This window comes from Tetrao urogallus, assembly GCF_951394365.1.
Source record: "Tetrao urogallus genome assembly, chromosome: 2".
Classification (NCBI taxonomy): domain Eukaryota; kingdom Metazoa; phylum Chordata; class Aves; order Galliformes; family Phasianidae; genus Tetrao; species Tetrao urogallus.
In genome coordinates this window covers 34,901,677-34,921,094 of record NC_136814.1, presented here as the reverse complement: position 1 = coordinate 34,921,094, position 19,418 = coordinate 34,901,677, and the positions used below count along the sequence as shown (strand labels likewise).

General features: G+C 37.1%; 1 protein-coding gene across 2 annotated transcripts in view; it reads right to left on the bottom strand.

Moving 5' to 3' along the window:
- PLD5 (phospholipase D family member 5) overlaps positions 1–19,418 on the bottom strand; it is a gene marked incomplete at both ends in the record, with an annotated part of 156,907 nt that overhangs the window by 77,975 nt on the left and 59,514 nt on the right. Inside the window, one exon of one of the 2 annotated variants that reach the window (XM_079550721.1) lies at positions 18,496–18,632. In XM_079550721.1, the coding sequence (XP_079406847.1) occupies positions 18,496–18,632 (137 nt within the window). Of the gene's footprint in view, positions 1–18,488; positions 18,633–19,418 lie in introns of those variants that run through there. The other variant, XM_079550722.1, reaches the window with a different exon arrangement.

Here is a 19,418-nt window from a genome sequence, read left to right as displayed (position 1 = left end):
TATCCTTTGACACAATTGAATCATTGGCTGTTTGGCAAGACTGAATGAAGATGAATCAGGATGTTAGGTCAGTTCATCAAATGAATTCCAGATATTATTTGCAGTCTTGTTGTTTTATTTGTGTTTTTAAAGCTATGACACTTAAACTACAATAAGAAATAAAACAACAGAAGTGAGGTTTGTGGCAAATTGAAATTAAAAATTAAAAGCTTTTGGTTTCTAGAGGTTTGTTTTGTTTTTAAATTTTAATGAACTCTCCCCCGTTCCCTACATAAAGCAGCAGTTTTCAGCATCAACTGCTAATTTTTAACACTCCTTTACATTTATGCAAACCACATCTTCTTCTAGGCAGTACTTCTCCCCTATCTTCTTCATTATTGCTGAGCTTTTATTCAGTATTTAACAAATACATAATCATCATTTTGAGAGCTTTGGTAGAAGTCATGCATTTGTCACTTAAAATAATAACATTTCTTTCACTGCTTATGATTTAGAGATAAACTGAAGCCAACTCTCCCATCCTAGTTCCAATTGCTGGAACTGGAATACTGAAATACATGAGATACATTAGAATACATTCTAAGAGTAAACCTATCTACATTAAATAAGGAGAACATGAAAAAATTATCCATTATTATGCTCTGGCACTTTAGTTACTGAAATAAAAAAAGCAATAGAATGCATCAGTGAGCCATATCAATATCATCTCATGTAAAAGACCAGTTCTGCTTTAAAGCATATGAAAGGTGAAAAAATGTACCGCTGTCTTCTCAACAGACATGGGGCCATTTATGAAAGCCAAATGCTTTTGATGATTTCAGGCTTCCTATTATATATATATATATATATATATATATATATATATATATGTATGTATGTATATCTATATCAAATGACTAAATGATAACAAATAGCAAAAATAAAGATTAGGAAAATAAACTCAGCTGTTAAAAAAAAAAAAACAAAAAAACAAAAAAAAAAACACAATTTTAAGAATAACTGAAGACGTTATGAAGCCTTGCTGACAAAACAGTGTAAGACTGATAAATCCCTTTCAATCCTGTCCGAAACTGCACACATTGAATAAATTAAGGAATGTTTTGTTGTTGTTGTTTCTTCCAGTTTTCACATTGGTAAATTCTCTCCTGAGATGTCAAGGCTTCATTTGCTATCTTTGCTTGTATATGAGTTATTGATTGGTTAATATTTTTATTGTGCTTTTTATTGTGCTACAAGGAACAAGAAGATCATGAACGAACCTACTTCACTAAAGAAAATAAAATTACCGCATATTTTCAGCCAACTGTTGCCAAGAGTTAATCAAAATGTTTTGCTTCTAGTTAGCAGATCTGCAAAAAATAACAGCATTTCTAACGAGAATCACTTTTTTACAAGGTTGACTTCAAATTCCTAAGACTATTTCACTAGTTTAAATGTGTTTTCTATTACATCAAATTGTTTTTGTCCATTGGAAGTGGAGTGTCGTTTAAAAACACAGCAAAGGGTTAATGAAACACAATTACTCCTTCCAGCCCACATACAAACTTCAAGTAGTCCACAACATATCATAAGTGCTTTGCATACCAAATATATTTTAGATTAAACTGAATGTTGTTTTTAATGAAACAAATCTTGTTACTAAGAACATACTTTTTGCTGTCATCATATTACCTGAAAAAATCCTAATTATTTAAATTATGGAAGTTTTGGGGGAAAAAAAAAAAACAAACAACCCACAATCTTATTTGTGAGACGGACCTCTATAAATGAAAGAGACCAAGCAGTCACCAGATGACCAAGCAGAAACTACTCCAGCATAATCTTGTAGCAGCATTTTCAACTTCCAAATCAGTAGGTTTCTACACTAAATCTCAGAAATGGTAATTAATCCTCCTAAGAGGTAATGATACTCCAAGAGAGAAATTTAAAAATAAGAAATAAACACCCAAAGAGTACAGATGGAGACAGCATGCCCCAACTTGTTGCTGGTCCCAATAGCAAACACAGCTCGCTGCCAACCTGCCTGCAGTCAGGCTCCTGCCCCACATAGATTCAACTGCTAAGAGGAGATTTGAGAAGTACTTTAAGAAAAAGATGGCAACAGTTTTACAAATAAGCAAAATGCTTGATGGTAAAACCAAAGGGTACAAAGACTGACATAAATGATGATCATTATTTCACTTAGCAAAGTGACAGAAAATTCAGTAACTCCACCCTCCCCTCCTGCTGGTCGCAATCCTTTCCATTTAAATTCAATACTAGTATGGGTCTTGCATCACAAGCCAGAGTGAGTTGGACAGAGCTTTTCCTTTAAAGCAGTTGCAGCTGCAGCCTACAGCTGCTAAAAGCAACAGAAGAGAGCCTTCATAGATTTAAAAAGAAACAAACAAAACCAAAAAAGCTGGAAACACACTCCATACCAAAAAAAGCAAGGAATCTTTCTTCATATTTTTCTCCTTCTGCTGCACAGATGGACAATTCTCATTTCTGTTGCATCTCATGAAATCAGGTATTCTCAGCTGACCACCATGCATGCAGTGTGATGGTCTTCCGGCATGCATTAGCTGTCTAAAATGCTGGCAGTGAGCCATGGGACATGGGCAGTGAGCCACGGCAGTGAGCCATTTACAACATACACTCATAAGGAAAAAAAACCACAGAAAGCAGATCTTAAAGTTTTACTACTATTTCTGAACTTGAATAAAGATGGTAGCACTGGTAGCACAGAAACAGAGTATTTCCTGGGGATTAAGGAGCAATATCTAAGGCTTTTCATCGTATCTCCTGGTATCTTGCACTCCTATCTTCCTAATGTTTAGGAAAACCATCCCGTACTGTAGTTGTTATTAATAAAAGGCCAATCAACACCCTTGCCTCCGAAGATGGTGAGAGGCGTAGAGAATCTATTAAGCTTTAAATGGTATGTCAAAAGAAAATGTCCATTTTTCATTGCCACGTGAAGTACGAGTTCAGTGAATTCTCATTAACTGAAACCTGGAAGGAAAAAAAAAAGTTCCATACCATCATCATGATGGATTGCTGGAGCTGGAGAACACAGGAGAGAGAGGATGCAGCAAGAAACTGATTTTTACCAATTCTCCTGACTTCAAATACAAAGTAATTGAATTCGAAATAAAAGGCAGCATTTAGAAAACAAGTGGTTGTTCTTTGATCTTTGCTACTGATTAAATATCACATCTCTGTACCTCCCAAAGAAAATAAAAGCAAACCTTTTATTGTTTGGGCTTGAGTAGAAGTTTTTACTACCATTGATATTCCAAATAAAATCACTCTAGTTATAACTAGAAACAACAAAAAGGCAAAATTTATGAGTTAGGACACTAGTTCCAGTTCGTTTCCAGATACTAGAGAAACGAGTAGCACGAGAAACTCTAAGTTTTCAATTACAGAAACCTACAAATAATTCTTTCCAAGAATTTCTACACAAGGTCTATCTATCTATCTAATAGCATACTATGCCAACATAACTGGGGCAGGTGGAAAAAGCAGAGAAATGTATTTTTTATTATAAGACTTATTTATATGTATTTTTATTATTCCACAGATGCACTAGGTCAATACGTAATATAATGCATACAATATTAGAACCATAATACATAAGCCTGATTTTCAGCCAGCTCCATCGATAATTACTTTAACCTCGCAGCATGATTTCTCAGATATAGGTTGAGGATCAAGTTTGCTACAGCAAGAGGTTATCCAGCTGATAGGCTGTTGATTATTAACACAGGAATACAAAAATAAATAAAGAAATGAAAATCCAATACAAACCAGTCTTTGATTGCTGAGATCTCAAAATGTAAACACAAATACAAATCTTTTGTAAGTTGTGCCAGTGCTGCTGAGCCTCTTAAGAAGAGTTGAAAGTCCTTCCAGAATTTTTAGGATACATTCCTTCGTGGGAAGGTACAATTCCTGCTACCTTCAATAAATTCTGCTCTCGTATATTACACTGAATATTAGAGTATGATCCAGATTTTTCTCAGAATATGCTATAAAAATCTCCCAATACATTTCTTTCCTGGGTGCTAACACAAAAATTAGCCAAGATTGAAATACGTGTATTAATTACAAACCGGGTGTTACACTGTGGAGCTCACTACAGAAACTTGACCAGAAAGAGCTGCCGTGCCTTGATGTTGCTGAATAAAGTAACGTTCATGAAGCATTTGTTCGCACTTCGGTAGTGTTATGAAAAAGTCTCTGTAGAAGAAGTATTATTTTGTCTTATAATTTATACTTGTGCAAAACATTCTGTAAGTGTGAGTGACAATTCACAGAGACGTTAACATGTTGAACTGCAAAGGATCAATCCTGTTTGCCTGCATCACAAATTATCTAATGTAAACCTGAAAGCTAAGCTGAAACGTAGCAAAACAAATACAGTAGTTGAATATAGGTGACCATGACATATGGGGCAAAGGAGGGCTGAGAGGATTAAATTACGTTGCTATAGGAAGCATATTGTTATAGTATAAAAAAAGCAGATACATTATCAACTACTCCATTCTTTTTCTGCCCCTGATTAAGAGAAGAAAATAGCATCCTTGGAAACAATCTTAAAATATAATATGTGGGACAAATGATAATTTCAGCTGAGAGATAAAAGAGAATTTTTAAATTTTCTGATCAAAGGTCAAAGCCTGTTCCCAATTCTAGATAAAGTATTCACCATTCTTTTGCACCAGAAAATACTCTTATATTCATTAAATTTAATGAATGTAATTCAACAATTAATGGGTTTAAGCAAAAAGACAGAACCTCTCCAGCTCTGCATCCCACGGACAGTCAAGGGCACAGCCCTGGGCCTTTCCCTTGGACACTGTTCTACAGGACATCAGTGCCCACACACAGTTAAAAATCTGCTGAATGAAAGCTGACCCTCCCACCCTGCTGTTATATAGAACTTCTAAGTACAGTACTTAAGCTAGGGAAGATGGTGCCATTTTGGAGCTTACAAAGAAGCCCTTCCTTTGTGCACCAACAGAGCAGAAGATCACCTCTTAGCCTCTTTTCTATTAAAAGAAAAAGGTACAGACAGCAAGTACTCTGTGCCAAAGTCCTGAAGTGACTGAAAAATATTGGTGGGTCTTACTGATTGCATCAGCTTCTCTCCCACTGCTTGAAACTGTATTCCAGCTGTACCAAAACTCCCCTAAATCCTTACTCAGCAGTGAAATATTTTAGAAAGCATTTCTTGGCACCTTGCCCTTCAGCAGAAGAAAATTTACATTTTTACAGTGTTTCAGCCTGTCAGCACTGAAATATTTTAGTGGGTTTTGCAGCTGTGTGAGGAGAATTGAGAGATGGTCAGCAGATTCTTACAGCATTCTGCTGGGAGACAAGTGCCCAAGGATGCTGAGGCAGGAGGAAGCAGCTAACCTGATCGGTCTTTAACACTCCACAGAAAATCCAAACAGCAGATTTTACCTGCAATGAGCATGCCAAAACAAGGACATTTATGATCCATTGGCTCTTTGTAGCAAGGAACATTAAAACCCTTAATTCTCAGTTGATTTGAACACAAGCAGCAGCTTTCTGTAAGAACAAATGAAAGAGCAAAAGCATATCTAACTGCAGCTTCAATTCCCATAAACTGCACTCGGTCTACAGGCCTTAAGATCTTTATTGTCTAACAGCATGCAAGAGCAAAATCAGAGAAGCATGGTGTCCCTACTTGGAGGAGGGGACGGTAGCACATCTGACTTCAAGATGCTTCTTCTAAGGACATTACCTAAACACATATGCAAGAGGATGAGCCTGCCAGGGCAAGGAGGTAGCAGAAGTGCCAGGAGCTGTCAGCACACGAGGTCTCAGTGAGAGCTACATGCTGATGCAGCTGGCACAAGGAGACTGTAACACCACGAGCTCAGAGGAACCATTCAGTGTGTGGACACTAACTTTCAGTAGGGGGATTAAGTCCAGCAAAACAGGTAGTGAAGAAAATCCACATTCCCTCAGCTAAGAGCAGGGATGCACTCCTTCTCTTGCTTTCTTTTGGTTTAACGTTACCCTGCAAAAAACTTCCGCCATACCAAGAAGAGTCTGCTGTTGCTCTTTCAGTACACTTTATTAAAGTCTACTAATTGTGGCCAGAAAAAATGGACTTATGCATAGGAGTAATTCTCCTAGAAGTATTTTGATTCAAGCCTAATAAAATCGAGATCGTGTAAGTATATTCACTGGATTAACTATTTAATGCAACAATATTTAATAACTGCACCAAAACATATCTTAACTAATTAGCCAATCTTTTCTCTTAGTTATATTAATACATAAAATAGTGGATTTGTTTGATTTTCTCAGCACTGTGGCCAATGCAGATTTATCCCCAAGACATTCTCTCTCTGAATATAGACTTTCTTAGATAGGGATTTGACTTGAGATAGGGAATATGAATGTGTGTAGGAAGAATCTTGTAGAAGTTCCAAGGAATGAAATTCATGCCACTTTCTAAACCACTAAGGGATGGGAGGAAGACCACAGACAGGCTGTATAGAAGATCCTAATGGAGACACAAGCATGCTGTCAGAACCTCACAAAGCCAATTCTAAAATGACAAGGAAGTGAAAGGGAAGGAAAGCAAGGTTACAGAAGTCTATCAAGGGTCAGGAAAGGAAACATAGCTGTAAAAATAAGAAAGCAAAGAGAAAACTTACTACATGGCAAATCCTATCACTCTGTGATAGAGTGTAAGCCAGAAGAAAACTAGTTTTACAGAGCAGTAACACCTCAAAATATACCAAAAGATTCCACAAAGTATTAATAATTTAGCATACCACCACTTATCACAGAAAATGTTCACATTCAAATCAGAACTTTCTGAAATCTCTTACTACTCTGCTTTGGAGTTAATGTAAGGAAAGTCAGAGTCAGAGTTCTGGATGGCTGTTATGTAATCTGTAATAAGCTGGGTTACAGCTATTGAGCTTCTTAGAGCAGAACCCCAATGACTGTTCACCCACCTGTGAAACAGAAATGGATCCTAACATATCACTTTTACTGAGGCTCTTAAAAGGTCAAAAAATAACAATCAAATAGCTACTGTCATATATATGAATTACTAAGAGAGATGCTTTTATTTTACTTCTATGCTCTGCTAGGACCGTGTAAGTTCATACAAAATCCCTTTAACCTGAATATTTAGCCTGAATATTGCAAATAAATATTACAGGGATGTGTTCTTCTTTAATAGTGAAATGTGTATTGTTTTTTTACTTTCTTCCACAGAACCATGATAATCTGTGAACATTTTTTAACTGTGAATAGTAACATTAATTTGTCTGAATAATTATCACAGAATCCTTAGAGTTGGAAGGGATCATTTTGTCCAACTCCCCTGCATTGGACAGGAACATCCGATAGCTAGATTAGGCTGCTCAGAGCCCAGTCTAGCCTGACCTTGAATTTCTGCAGGGACAAGGCATCCACTACCTCTCTGGGCAACCGCTTCCAGCACCCTCACTATGTTAGACTTTTTCCTCATATTCAACCTAAATCTGCTCTCTTTAAGTTTGAAACCATTTCCCCTTATCCTGCTAAAGAATCTATCCCCATCAGATACTGAAAGGTCGCTCTTAGGTCACCTCAAAGACTTTTCTTCTCCAGGCTGGCCAGTCCCAGCTCTCTCAGATGGTCCTCGAAGGAGAGATGTTCCATCCCTTGGATCATTCTTGTGGCCCTCCTCTGGACGCACTCCAACAGGTCCATGTCCCTCCTGTACTGAGAACTCCACATCTGGATGCAAATACATCAGGTGAAGTCTCAACGGCACAGAGGGGCAGGATCACCTCCCTCATCATGCTGGTCAAACTTCTTTTGCAGCCCAGGTTATGGTTGGCTTTCCGGGCTGTGAGGGCACATTTCTGGCTCATGTCCTGCTTGCCATCCACCACTACGCCCAAGTTGTTTTCAGAAGGGCTGTGTTTAATCCTTTCATCCTCCAGCTTGTTTTGGTAGTGGATGTTGCCACAATCCAGGTTCAAGACCTCACACTTGGATTTTTTGAACCTCCTGAGATTCTCCTGGACCCACTGCTCAAGCCTGCCTAGGTCCCTCTCAATGGCATCCCATTCCTCAGGCATGTCAACTGCACCCCACAGCTTGGTGTCATCAGCAAACTTGCTAAGGGTACACTCAACCTCACTGTTGATACAATTGATAAGGATATTAAAAAGTATCAGCCCCAGTGCTGTACCAGTTTCATTATATATCACTGAGGCAGAACGTGACTGCTTTTCTTTCAGCCCATGCATCTTCCAGAAGATAACACCTGCTTTTCTTTGTATGACTTGGAATGGACAGATGTGTTAGATGATCTTAGCTGTACAAACCAGCTCAAGAACAAATATATTATTTTTCTGATAAATTAATGCGATTTTATGTTGTTGGTGGTAATTTAATTAGAACCTTTTAAGTAAGAGCTCTCTTTCCCAGAAGAGAAACAAAAAGATATTCTTTGATATTGTATTCTATGATCTAACAATTCCTTAAGTTTAGTCAATGCCCTTCTTGCCCAACAATAACAAACAAAACTACATTGCGAAAGAATGAAGGAAAACCCAAGGTAAAACTCCTAGTCAGCAACTATTTGAAATCTGCACTGCCAATTCAGCAAATATACTGTAGGTATAAAAAGGTAATAAAAATCCACAGATGAAAAGAATGAAGTACTCAAAGCATTCCCAAAGGACATTGCCAGCACTCAAATTACAAAGGCAACAGTCTACAGAAATTTCCAGGAGATCTTCGGAGCATTAAAATAGATTTGACTGTTATGTGCTGTATCTAAGTATCTATTTATATATCTGCTTAAAAATAAAATATATATACTTTTAAAGAGTAAATTAGTTAAATCCATACAGAATTGTAAGTGATGAAAATTACATATGGTTAAAATTTGGGAAAAAAATGCAGACAAAGAAGAAGACAAAGAAGAAAACAAAAAAGTATAGTCAAGATGAAGAGAATAAAGGGGCCTCTTTCCATAACAGAGAAAGGCTATGTACCTTGATAAATTAGTTCTTATATTTCTACTGGAAATGTATTTTGGTCTGATGTACTTAAAGTAAAATAAACAAACAACCCCAATTATCTCTTTTAGATTTTACTAGAAAGCATGAGCAGTTATTCATAGTTACTTTGTCCAGAATTATATTTTTAATAGCGACATTCCAACTCTCAAACCAAAAGCCCTGAAAACATGAAAATATCCTGAAGTGTTATAAGCCACATAATGACACAGCCAGAACAACCAGTAGCTCTAACAGAATCACTTGGCTGTTCATACCAAATACTTGTATTGCTTCTCAAGCACAGCTCTGACATCCCCTGTTTTCAGTGTTCTCCTTTCCAGTCAGTCCTGAAGAACTCTTTTGACAAATGAGTGACTGGCCACAACAAAAAAAGTAGCTTGATGTTACCTTCTAGAGGTTACATCCCTGCTGTTTTCCCAGACCATTCCCATAAGATGCCATAGCAATGGACTGGCTCCAGGCTGTGAAAATCCATCTTTGCCAAAAACTGGAAGGTGTTCAGGATATCTTTAGGGTGGCATATGATGTATGTCCATAAAACTCCCAGATGGGGCAGCTCTAGAGCCCAGTAGCCCTAGTTGCATGCATGAGATAATTCTAGTAGTCCAGCACTTCACCCTTCACTACTCAAAATGCTTCACCTCCAGATACCACAGTACCCTTTATTACACTAAACATCTACTCTCCACAGTCATCCATAATGAGCTCAAAACATGCACTGTCAAATTTATACAAATGAACCAAGAAAGTTTGATGAAATTTTAACAGTGTTTGAACAAAAATCAAAGCTCTAGGTTTGCACTTCAGCACCCAGTAGCATGAATGCATCAGTTTCAGTGAGCTTTGGTGAATGGGAGCTTGCTGCTGCAGAGATACACCTGCATCTGTATGTAGAAGCTGTAGGCCTGCTGGATGTCATGCATTGCAGTGCAATGCACTGTGGGACATGCACTGATTTCCTTCAGGAACACCCCTCCAGTGCAGAGGGATATACAACCTCTTCCCTTTAGTTGCATACATATATATATGTATATATATATATTATTCTGCTGTCTTTACAAAAATCAGCATTTGTTTGGTTTGAATTTCAAATATCAAATATAGCTTTGCATGAGCACAAAATAGTATACTTTTGTTCATCTACTTTTCTAGTGAAATTTGTTGCGGTTTTGGGTTAATGCATATTCACTGAGTTTTTGCATATTTGTATTTTGCTAGGTTATTAGTAACGCAGTATTTTTCTCTAATACACAGCCAGTAGAAGTTAAGCTCCAGGATTTAATACTGTAGAGACTGATTCAAGTCCAGCTGGCTTGAAGATGTAGTGCATAAATGACACCAAAGAATATTCCTTTTATTTTCCCAACTGTTTTTAAAGAAATACATTGCAAGATCAATTAGCTATGTACCTATCAAGGTGGCAAAAGACCAGAAAATAATCTGTTTTCATGTTCATATGAATACAACATACATACTTTCTAGGAGTAGCAAGTAAATCAGCAAGAATAGTAAGAGGTCAAACCCAACAGTTCTCATGTGCTATTAAATACTCATCAAGAATCTAGTGTCAGAGGAAAGATGAATCTTCCCCCTTACATTGGAAGGCATGTAAATCACTGGTGGCTCTTAGAAAAACCATTTCAATACTTACTATGTGAAGAAATCAGATTTAAACTTAAATTATGATGCTGTCAGCCTTGAAAACTAACTTCAAGCAGTATGATAATTTTCAAATACCCTTACTTGGAAAGGCAGGACACTAAATAGAGAATAAAGGACATATAGTGACTTGCATCTGGCAGAAAGGAAGGCTAGTATTTGTGCTTTATTTCTCCGTTTTCTGGTCAGATTGATGGAAAACAAATTTGTTAAGGAAAATAACCCGTAACACATAATGTGGAAAAAAAATTAGTACTAGTTGTAAGATGGATCAAGATTTCCAATACACTTTTTCATCTTAGTCAGGAGGGATTAGATATGAGTAAGGTCAGTGAGGGAAGAAAGCTCTTCTAAATTTAACAGAAGCCAAGCAGAAAGGTTCAGCTGCCCAACAAACAAGCACTTTATGCCTAAGGATTTATTCATAGACAATGATTCTGTGAACTAACTAGAGACATACAAACATACAGAGATCTGTGCTTTTGGCTCACAATTCATTCATTAACATAAGGAAAAAAAAATGAAGGAGAAAATTTTAAAAATTACACAGTGTATACTGAAAGCTTCAACTAGTACATCCTACCATCCTACTGAAGCACATATAGAGTATGTGAAGACAACAGTCCTAGCAAACTTCAACCATTAAATTTACTCCATGCTTCCCACTGGGGCACTAGCACCAAGATCCACTGCCATTTGACTTCAGCGTCAGTGCTACAGCTGACAAAGTGTGCTGCGTGACACTGAATAAGATGCTGTCAGCTCCAGCTTACCCAACAAAACAGTACCAATATCTCTAGAATGCTGATGGGGCTCCAACCAGCACCCCAACTGCTTATTCATGATTGATGCTGCCCTGGCACTATGGGCAGAGCACCCATCCATGCACAGGGTGGGGCACCAAAGACAGTGACTAGCATGTCCCACTTGAACTCTTGAGAGTATCAGATCACACTTGCTGAAAGGACATTCACAGAAGCACTGTAGGATTAGACACAGATCTCAACATATCTACTGTAAGCTGACAGGACAGTAAGTATCTTTTAAAATACTGCTCTGGGTATGGAGTAGAGATTAAAAACAAATAGTGTCACTGGATCAGGTGCTTGCTATGGTCTGATACAAATTTAGCCCGAGCTGAACGCACAAGTCATCCTGAAATTGAGCATGAGTTCAGACATTCTGATGGAAAATTTAGCCCCTTTTAATGCTTTTTCCACAGAGGAAAGGAAGAAATATTTATCAGGGAGCTTTATTAAATTGGATTTCTATTCTCAGCAGACAGAACAAAAACTTCTCTGTTGTGTAGCAAATCAGTCTTCAAGATCAAGAGAATGACCAATAATTCCAGATTTAATAACTTTGTTTAAAGCAGGCTTGCAGTCTGGTAAAGAAAACGACCTTGAGAATTTTATGAGTCTTGCTGGGAAGAAATCATCTGAGTTTTCTGCACACATTAAGTTAAGAAGGAATAAAGATAAAGAAAGATTTGATTATAGAGGAGATCCCCAGCAGACCAGATAGAAGAAGCTACCTGGTAAAAGAATTGTCTTTTTATCCCATTTACATCACCCAGGATCCATGAAATAATTGGAATTTGATTTCTGCAAAGGTTGCAATATTTTCTTCAAAGTAAGTTCACAAACTCTGGGTCATGAAACAAGAAACAAATGAATACTTAAATATATTAATTCCAAGAATACAAAATACATCAACCTCTGTGCTACACCATAAGCAATGCTTAGCATAACAGTAAAAATGCTGGCTTAAGGACCCTCTGGTGCACTGTCAGAAAATAGAAGAAACCATTAGATTTATCAGAAAAAAAGAGTGGGAAAATGGTTTGTGAATTTGGACAAAATGAAGCCCAAACTCATCCACACAATGTAATTAATGCTGGACCATCTTTTGGCAGTAATGCAGTAGAATAATATTTAAACACGACACGTTCATGAGTTTTGGCACTTATCTTTTAATTTCTGAAAGCATTCGTTATAGCCGAAAGTAAATGCAAAACAAATTGATTCTCTTTTGGTATTGGCAAAGGGACAGAGGAAAAAAAAATTATTCTGCTTCTGTACGGATACCAAGGACCTGTCTATAGAGTATCTCTTCCACAGAATACATTAAAAAAAAAAACAAAAAAACAAAAACAAAACAAAAAAAAAAAAAACGGGAAAGGAAAAGGGAAAAGGGAAAAGGAAAAGGAAGTTTCCTCTGATGAAAGTTTTTTTAATTACTGAATTCCCCCGTGGTCCAATTCACTGAATGCCCTTATAAGGAAGGTCACCAGCTCTCTGCACCATCCAGCCACAGAAACTTCAATGGTGAAGTTGTTTTCAGGCAAAATAAAAATAAAAATGTCTGAGAATATGAATCATTAAAAAAAAAAAAAAAAAAAAAAAAAAAAAGTGATTTTATAGCTCATTCTCTGCATCACCCCAACACAGGAAGACAACAGGCATCTTGTTGACAGAAGGCATTCTTATGCCAAGTGCTATAAGTGTTTTGTAAATAGAAATCTTCAGCTGCTCTTTAACAGGCTTGTTTTCAAAATCTGAGCATCTTGTTCTGCTGAGACATTAAATTATTATGCCTGTCATAGTTTGTTTATTAAATAGAAATCGGTCAATATAAACCTTGCTATATTCAGAACCCACGCAGCACAGAGAAAATCTCCCCCACAACCAGCCAGGGGCAAAGCATTTCCAAGGTATAACTATGTAAGCATGTGGCTGCTGTATGCACACTTAAGTGCCACAAAACCCTACTGAGTGAAGTAGCAGAGAAGAATTGAAGAAAAGGTCTATAAAGCAGTAGAAAATGAAATCAATTTTGGGTCCTCTCTCACAATCCAAGAGTAATAGGTACATCTGAAAGCATCACATAACTGATTAATACAAAAGTGCATTGTGTATAACTAGATTTAATCTCTGGATCTCAGTGCTGAGCTCTGTTGAGGTCTAAAACTTAGCACTTAAAAGGGAAGATTCAGCTCCTCTACAAGATACTGAAATTATGAAGGATACAAATCCTTATCCAAGACAATCCAAACAATTGCCAAAGTAAAAGGAAACACAACCTCAGGCTCATTATTTGCTTGCTGTAGGCAGAGTTAGTCAATGCCTTCCTACAAACACCAAAGAAACCACCTACACTTTCCCATTCACTTTATACCTAAAGGCAAGTTCCTTCAGTGCAAATCCAAACAAGAGCTCAAGTGCCTTCATTACTACTCTGAGGAAAAGATAACCAATTAAAATAGCAAAATATTGTCACTGAAGCAGAATCTAAGCCAGAATCAACCTTGAACACATGCAAAACCAGGTGGCCAGGTTGTATGGGGCCCTTGGCAGCCTGGTCTAGTATTAAACGGGGAGGTTGGTGGCCCTGCCTGCGATGGGGGGGGGGGGAGGGGGGGGAGTTGGAGATTCATGATCTTTGAGGTCCCTTCCAACCTGGGCCATTCTGTGATTCTGTGATTTGCTACTAAGAACTTACCTCAGAAATCTAGAAAAGCTAAAATTCACAAAATAAGAAAAATCCCAAACCCCCATCGGAAAAATGAGGAGGGGAGGAAACAGAAGGAAAAAAAGTATCCTCATGAGAACAATCTTTCCACATCCTAAACCGTAGCTGGGAACCATACAAAGTATCCATCATTAATTCCTTTTTCACCTTGGTCCTCCTTGGCCCCAAGAGAGAGGCAAGACTAGACTCAAGGCCACGGAAAGATTTATGTTTTCTGCCACAATTGCTTCCATGGGCACTGGAAAGGCTGGCAAGACAAGGAGAATTAAGACAGTATGCAAGTTCTGTTGCACCCCTTGACTGTCTGCCAGCAGCAACAGGAAGAAGAGGTTTGCTGAATGCTTGAATTCCTGATATTCCTCAGATAACATTCCTCAGAGCACATTTTGTCAGATGTAATTTCTTCTGTTTTCCACACTTTGGTTTTTAGAGATCACCAGCCAGTTTTAACAAAATCAAGTAAGTCTTATGTCAGAGGCTAGCCAAGATTTATTCAAATCAAATCAGCCATAAAAAGGTACTATTTTCAAATTACAAAAATTTAATTTTATAGATGCAGTGTCTAATGGACCCAGGATAAGACAGGCCAGGCAAAGTTCCCAGACTGCTAAGCATATGCTCTTAACCAGTCTGATCTATCAGTACCTGTCTGACAATATATGGCAGACATCTCAAGAGAATTATTTGCATCCCATTAGAAGTACAAACTGCAAAAACACTGCTTTTCACAGTCGTTACTATTTGTAATTTTTTTTTAATCCTTAAATGTCAATCAGTTAACACTGCTTTTAATAGAAAGGGTCAAAAGCCATTTGCATTTTGTTAAGTCTGATATTCTAAAATCAAATTTAGTGGAACCAAGCCAGGAATGCACAGCATTCTCTGTACTGAAAAGATGCCTCTTAACTGACTTGGTCCAACCGTAAAAATAAAAATAATTTTTTAAAGGATACAACAACTACTTTCAGTAAACCAGTTTCTCCATATGTGACTCATGGTATGAGTGTTACATGGGAGACTTTATTTCATCTAAACCAATAAAGTTTTCCAGTTCGCACTCAGAACTCAGATTCTAATTTCAATTCTGAAGCCCAAAATTTTTCTGACAAATAAATTTCACAGACCTTTGCCCACCTCCACCCAACTCTAATTTTGAATAGCACTATGTGTCAGCAGAAGATAGTAATTTTTACATTGGCTCTTAGTCATTATTTTTATGGTACATGTATTTGCCCTACTACCTGCCCTTAACTACTAGGACAGAATTGTAATGTCTTCTAAGTTACCAATTTCTGTACTCCTGTAAGCAAGCTTAAAAAAACATAATTCTGTATGAAAAGAAAAAAAAAAAAGGAAAAAGAAAAGGAAAGAATTTCATTCATTTCTTAGTTAAATATGGAACATCCAAGTTCTGCTTGAATACATCGAATTGTTTGCCTGCCTCTGTAACTAACAAAAACAGAAAATGGTTTGTAGCCTCCAGGCACCTGGCTTCACATTGTGAGAGACACAAACCGTCTGTAAGCAAAACGCTGTTTAGAGTTCTTGATTAAAGACTCAGCTTTTTAGCAAGAAGTTCAAAGATTACAGATCATAATCAATAGTCCAAGCATAGTAATTTTTAAAGAAATAAAAATATTTCCTATGTGCCCTCTTAAATAGATGGCAACAAATCCTTCAGCAATTAGCAAAGACATGTAATAAAGTCTGCTTTTCCACTTCCCTGCCAAGTTTTTGTTACAAAGTTCCCAAGAAAAATAAATACAATGGTAAAGAGGAAGGTTTTTTTTTGGACAACAAATCCAGTAAGCATTCATTATGTACAAGGAGTTTAGGAATTAACAAATGAGGAACCTCATGCTGAACTACAGTAATCTCATCAGAAAGGTTTTATTCATATTCAGGAACAACAATACAATCATAGTAACAAAAAGATGATATAGAGGCTTACTGGAAAATACTACTTAAAGTATAATGATTTCTCTCTCAACCTAGGAAAAAAAAACAGCTTTCTAGAAATGGCTTCATTTTACTTCATTCAGTTTTCTATCTCTGCCTTTTTTATTTCTAATTATAGAACTATTCTAGACCACAGATCTATTTTAAATATATTTTCCTTTAGAATCCAAACACCAAAATGGAGCTGATTTTCAGTAGAAGAAAGAGTTTAACAAACCATCATCGAAGTTCTTGTCAATTCAACGGCACATTTCCCATCAAGTTTATTCACAAATAAAAATAAATCTAGACTCACAGGCATGAAACTTGTATTTGATAACAGTTTCATCTTAAAAAATGACATTCTATTGCTAAATGTCTCAGCAATCCTGCAAATGTAAGCGCCTGTTCCTGAATTTCAGTCAAAGTACTCACACAGCAGAAATATAAGAATTCAATAATTCTTGTCTTACTTATTAAAAGTGCTTACTAAATAGTACTAAAGTACTAAATATATGCCTCACAGCAACTGATCTCACAGCACTTCAGTTAAGTCTGTAATATATTTAACACATAAAGGAGCCTGATTTCCATCGCGCAAAGGAGGATTCAATGTTAGTAGGTAGCAGATACCAGCACTTTGATATTGCAATAGCTGTTATTAGAGATGGTTTATACAGTGTTATGGTTCAAGTATTAGTAGCTAGATCACGCACTTGAATCTCTCTTTGAAAGGCATCTTAAAATAGAGCTGCGATCACTTTTATCGCTGTAAATGCAGAACAGTTTCACCAACTCTAATGGTTAACATCAGTGTGAAGTTTTACTCCCAGATTCTACTTTCACAGTCCAAAGAGACAAGAATTACATACGCCAACCAACAAAGAACTGAGCAAAGATGAGCATTTTTGGAAAGGGAGATTGCTGGGTCCCATAAAAAGCATTTCTTCCCTTAGTCATGGAATAAACAATACCCCGGTTTACCATGACACTGTACACTGCTCTCACTCTTAATTTTTTATTTTTTTCCATTTGAAAAGTACAAAGAGAAGATCAAGGTCTTTCATGGCTAAGCCTAGGGACAAAATTGGGAACTATTACATTATGAAACTACAAGGAAAGCATGGTCTATAATTGAAATCATGTGCAGTGCACTGAAGCAACTGAGCAGAAAGACTTTCCCCTCATCTGACCTAGTTCTGTCAAAGATTCCCACATAGAGGAGTGGGTGTAGAGGTGACACATACAGTTGTCTTCAAAAATTTTGGAAGGCAGTAACTCACAGTAGAGAATATCTCAGGCCCTGACAAGGAAAAGCTAACTGAACTCCAGAAAATTCAGACATGTATTAGAAGGCCATCCAGAACTGTAAGTGTACAAAGTGAACAGGCCAAGTCATTCTACAAGGGAAAAAAAAAACAACAACAGCAACCAGAAACAGAGCCAGTGCTAGAAAAATGAAAGCATGGTGTGGACAGGTTTCTGTTCGCAAAGAGGTCAAACACCAAATGTACAACTTGCAGAAATGATGAGAAAAGGCTCCAACAAACAATAAAATTTCATTAGATTATTCTAATAAATACAAACAACCTCCAGCTTCCCACAGGCCCAGCCATTGGTAGCTGAGTAGATTCTGCACATGTCTTATGAGAACAAATTTTCCCTAAAATCCAACCTGAACCTCCTCTAGCACAGCTTGAGGCCATTACCTTTCATTACTGTTACATGAGAGAAGAGGCCAACCCCCATCTTGCTACAACCTCATTTCACAGAGTTGTAGAGACTGATAAGATTATAAGATCTCCCTTGAGCCTCAATACAGACAATACTCTAGTCTTTCTGTCTGTATCCCTATTTTTCTCACAGTTTCTGGGTAAGACACCACATACATTAGGGGTGTGCAAGAGCAGTAATAGGTTATATAAAAGGAGCAGTCTCAGGTCAAAAGCAATCAGTGACCTTCCCTGAAAGAAAAAAAAAAGTCTTGATGAAAGAAAGGTGCAGTAAAATTGAGAGCAGTGTGAGCTACCTCAGGCCTCATTTATTGAAATGCAATACATTTTGACTCAGGAACACAAAATAACTGAACAGGAAGACCTTGCTCAAAACATACCACAAAACACAACTTCAAGAAGTGTGCTGTATTTTGTCAAACAAGCCTCTAAAATAAGAAATTAAAAGCAAGAAAGCATTTCACTGGATGTTATCTACTTCTCTTACCAACTACACCACCGAACTATGGCATACCATCAAATAGTTCATATCTGTTCTTATCCACCCCAAAAGAGAAGTTTTGTTTGTTACCTCTTACCGACAGTTATTTTGACAGTTCTTCTCCGAGAGTCCATCCTCATCTTCTCCCATAATATCCACTGCCGAAAATATCAGTGCAACGAGAATTGCAAAGCAGCATACCAGTGCAAAGATCACAATGCATCTTTGCTGGGACTGAAAGAGATTAAGATTAAAAAAGTTTTAACAGAGTGAGCACATTCCAGTCAATGACTTGAGACTCTAAAGCTTTTGAATAAAAATGTAGAAACCTTTGAAGACCTTACTGCCATAGCTGTAAATATAAAACACACCTCAGGATGAAAGTATCCTCAAAGCCATCCTTGAGATTATCACCTTGAGATGTAGTATATATCACTCAGGCATCATTAAATAATTCATGTCATAAGTAATATTCATAATTTAAACTTGTCTTCTGTTGGCACCACAAGAAAAGCATTTTTAAAAAAAGCATTATGCATTACAATAATGATTCTCACATTAACTATATACTTTCTGATTGTGCATCACACCATAATACACACTTCAGGATGGCAATCAAAATCTTGAGAGTTTTGTTGTGTTTGGCTGAAATAAAACATGTCATTGCGAGAATGAAGAGCAAAGTCCTTTTTTATTGCTACAGAAAGCAACTGACATTGTAAAAATTGTTGCAGCAACTGAGACACTTTGGCCAGTCCTTGCCCTGCAGCACTCAGGATACAAAGAAAGAAAATTCACAAACACTAGATAGGAGTCAACAAAACAATTGGAGATTGCTGGCAAAACACAGCATAGCCTTACTCTACAATATGAAATCTTGCAGCACTAAATGGATACGAGTACAGCGCTAGATAAACATGAAACCTAAAGAATTTCCTGACATGAAATTCACACAGTTGCATGAATAGAAAGATTACTTTATTCTGAAACCTATTGTTCAAATATACTGTGTATTTTTCT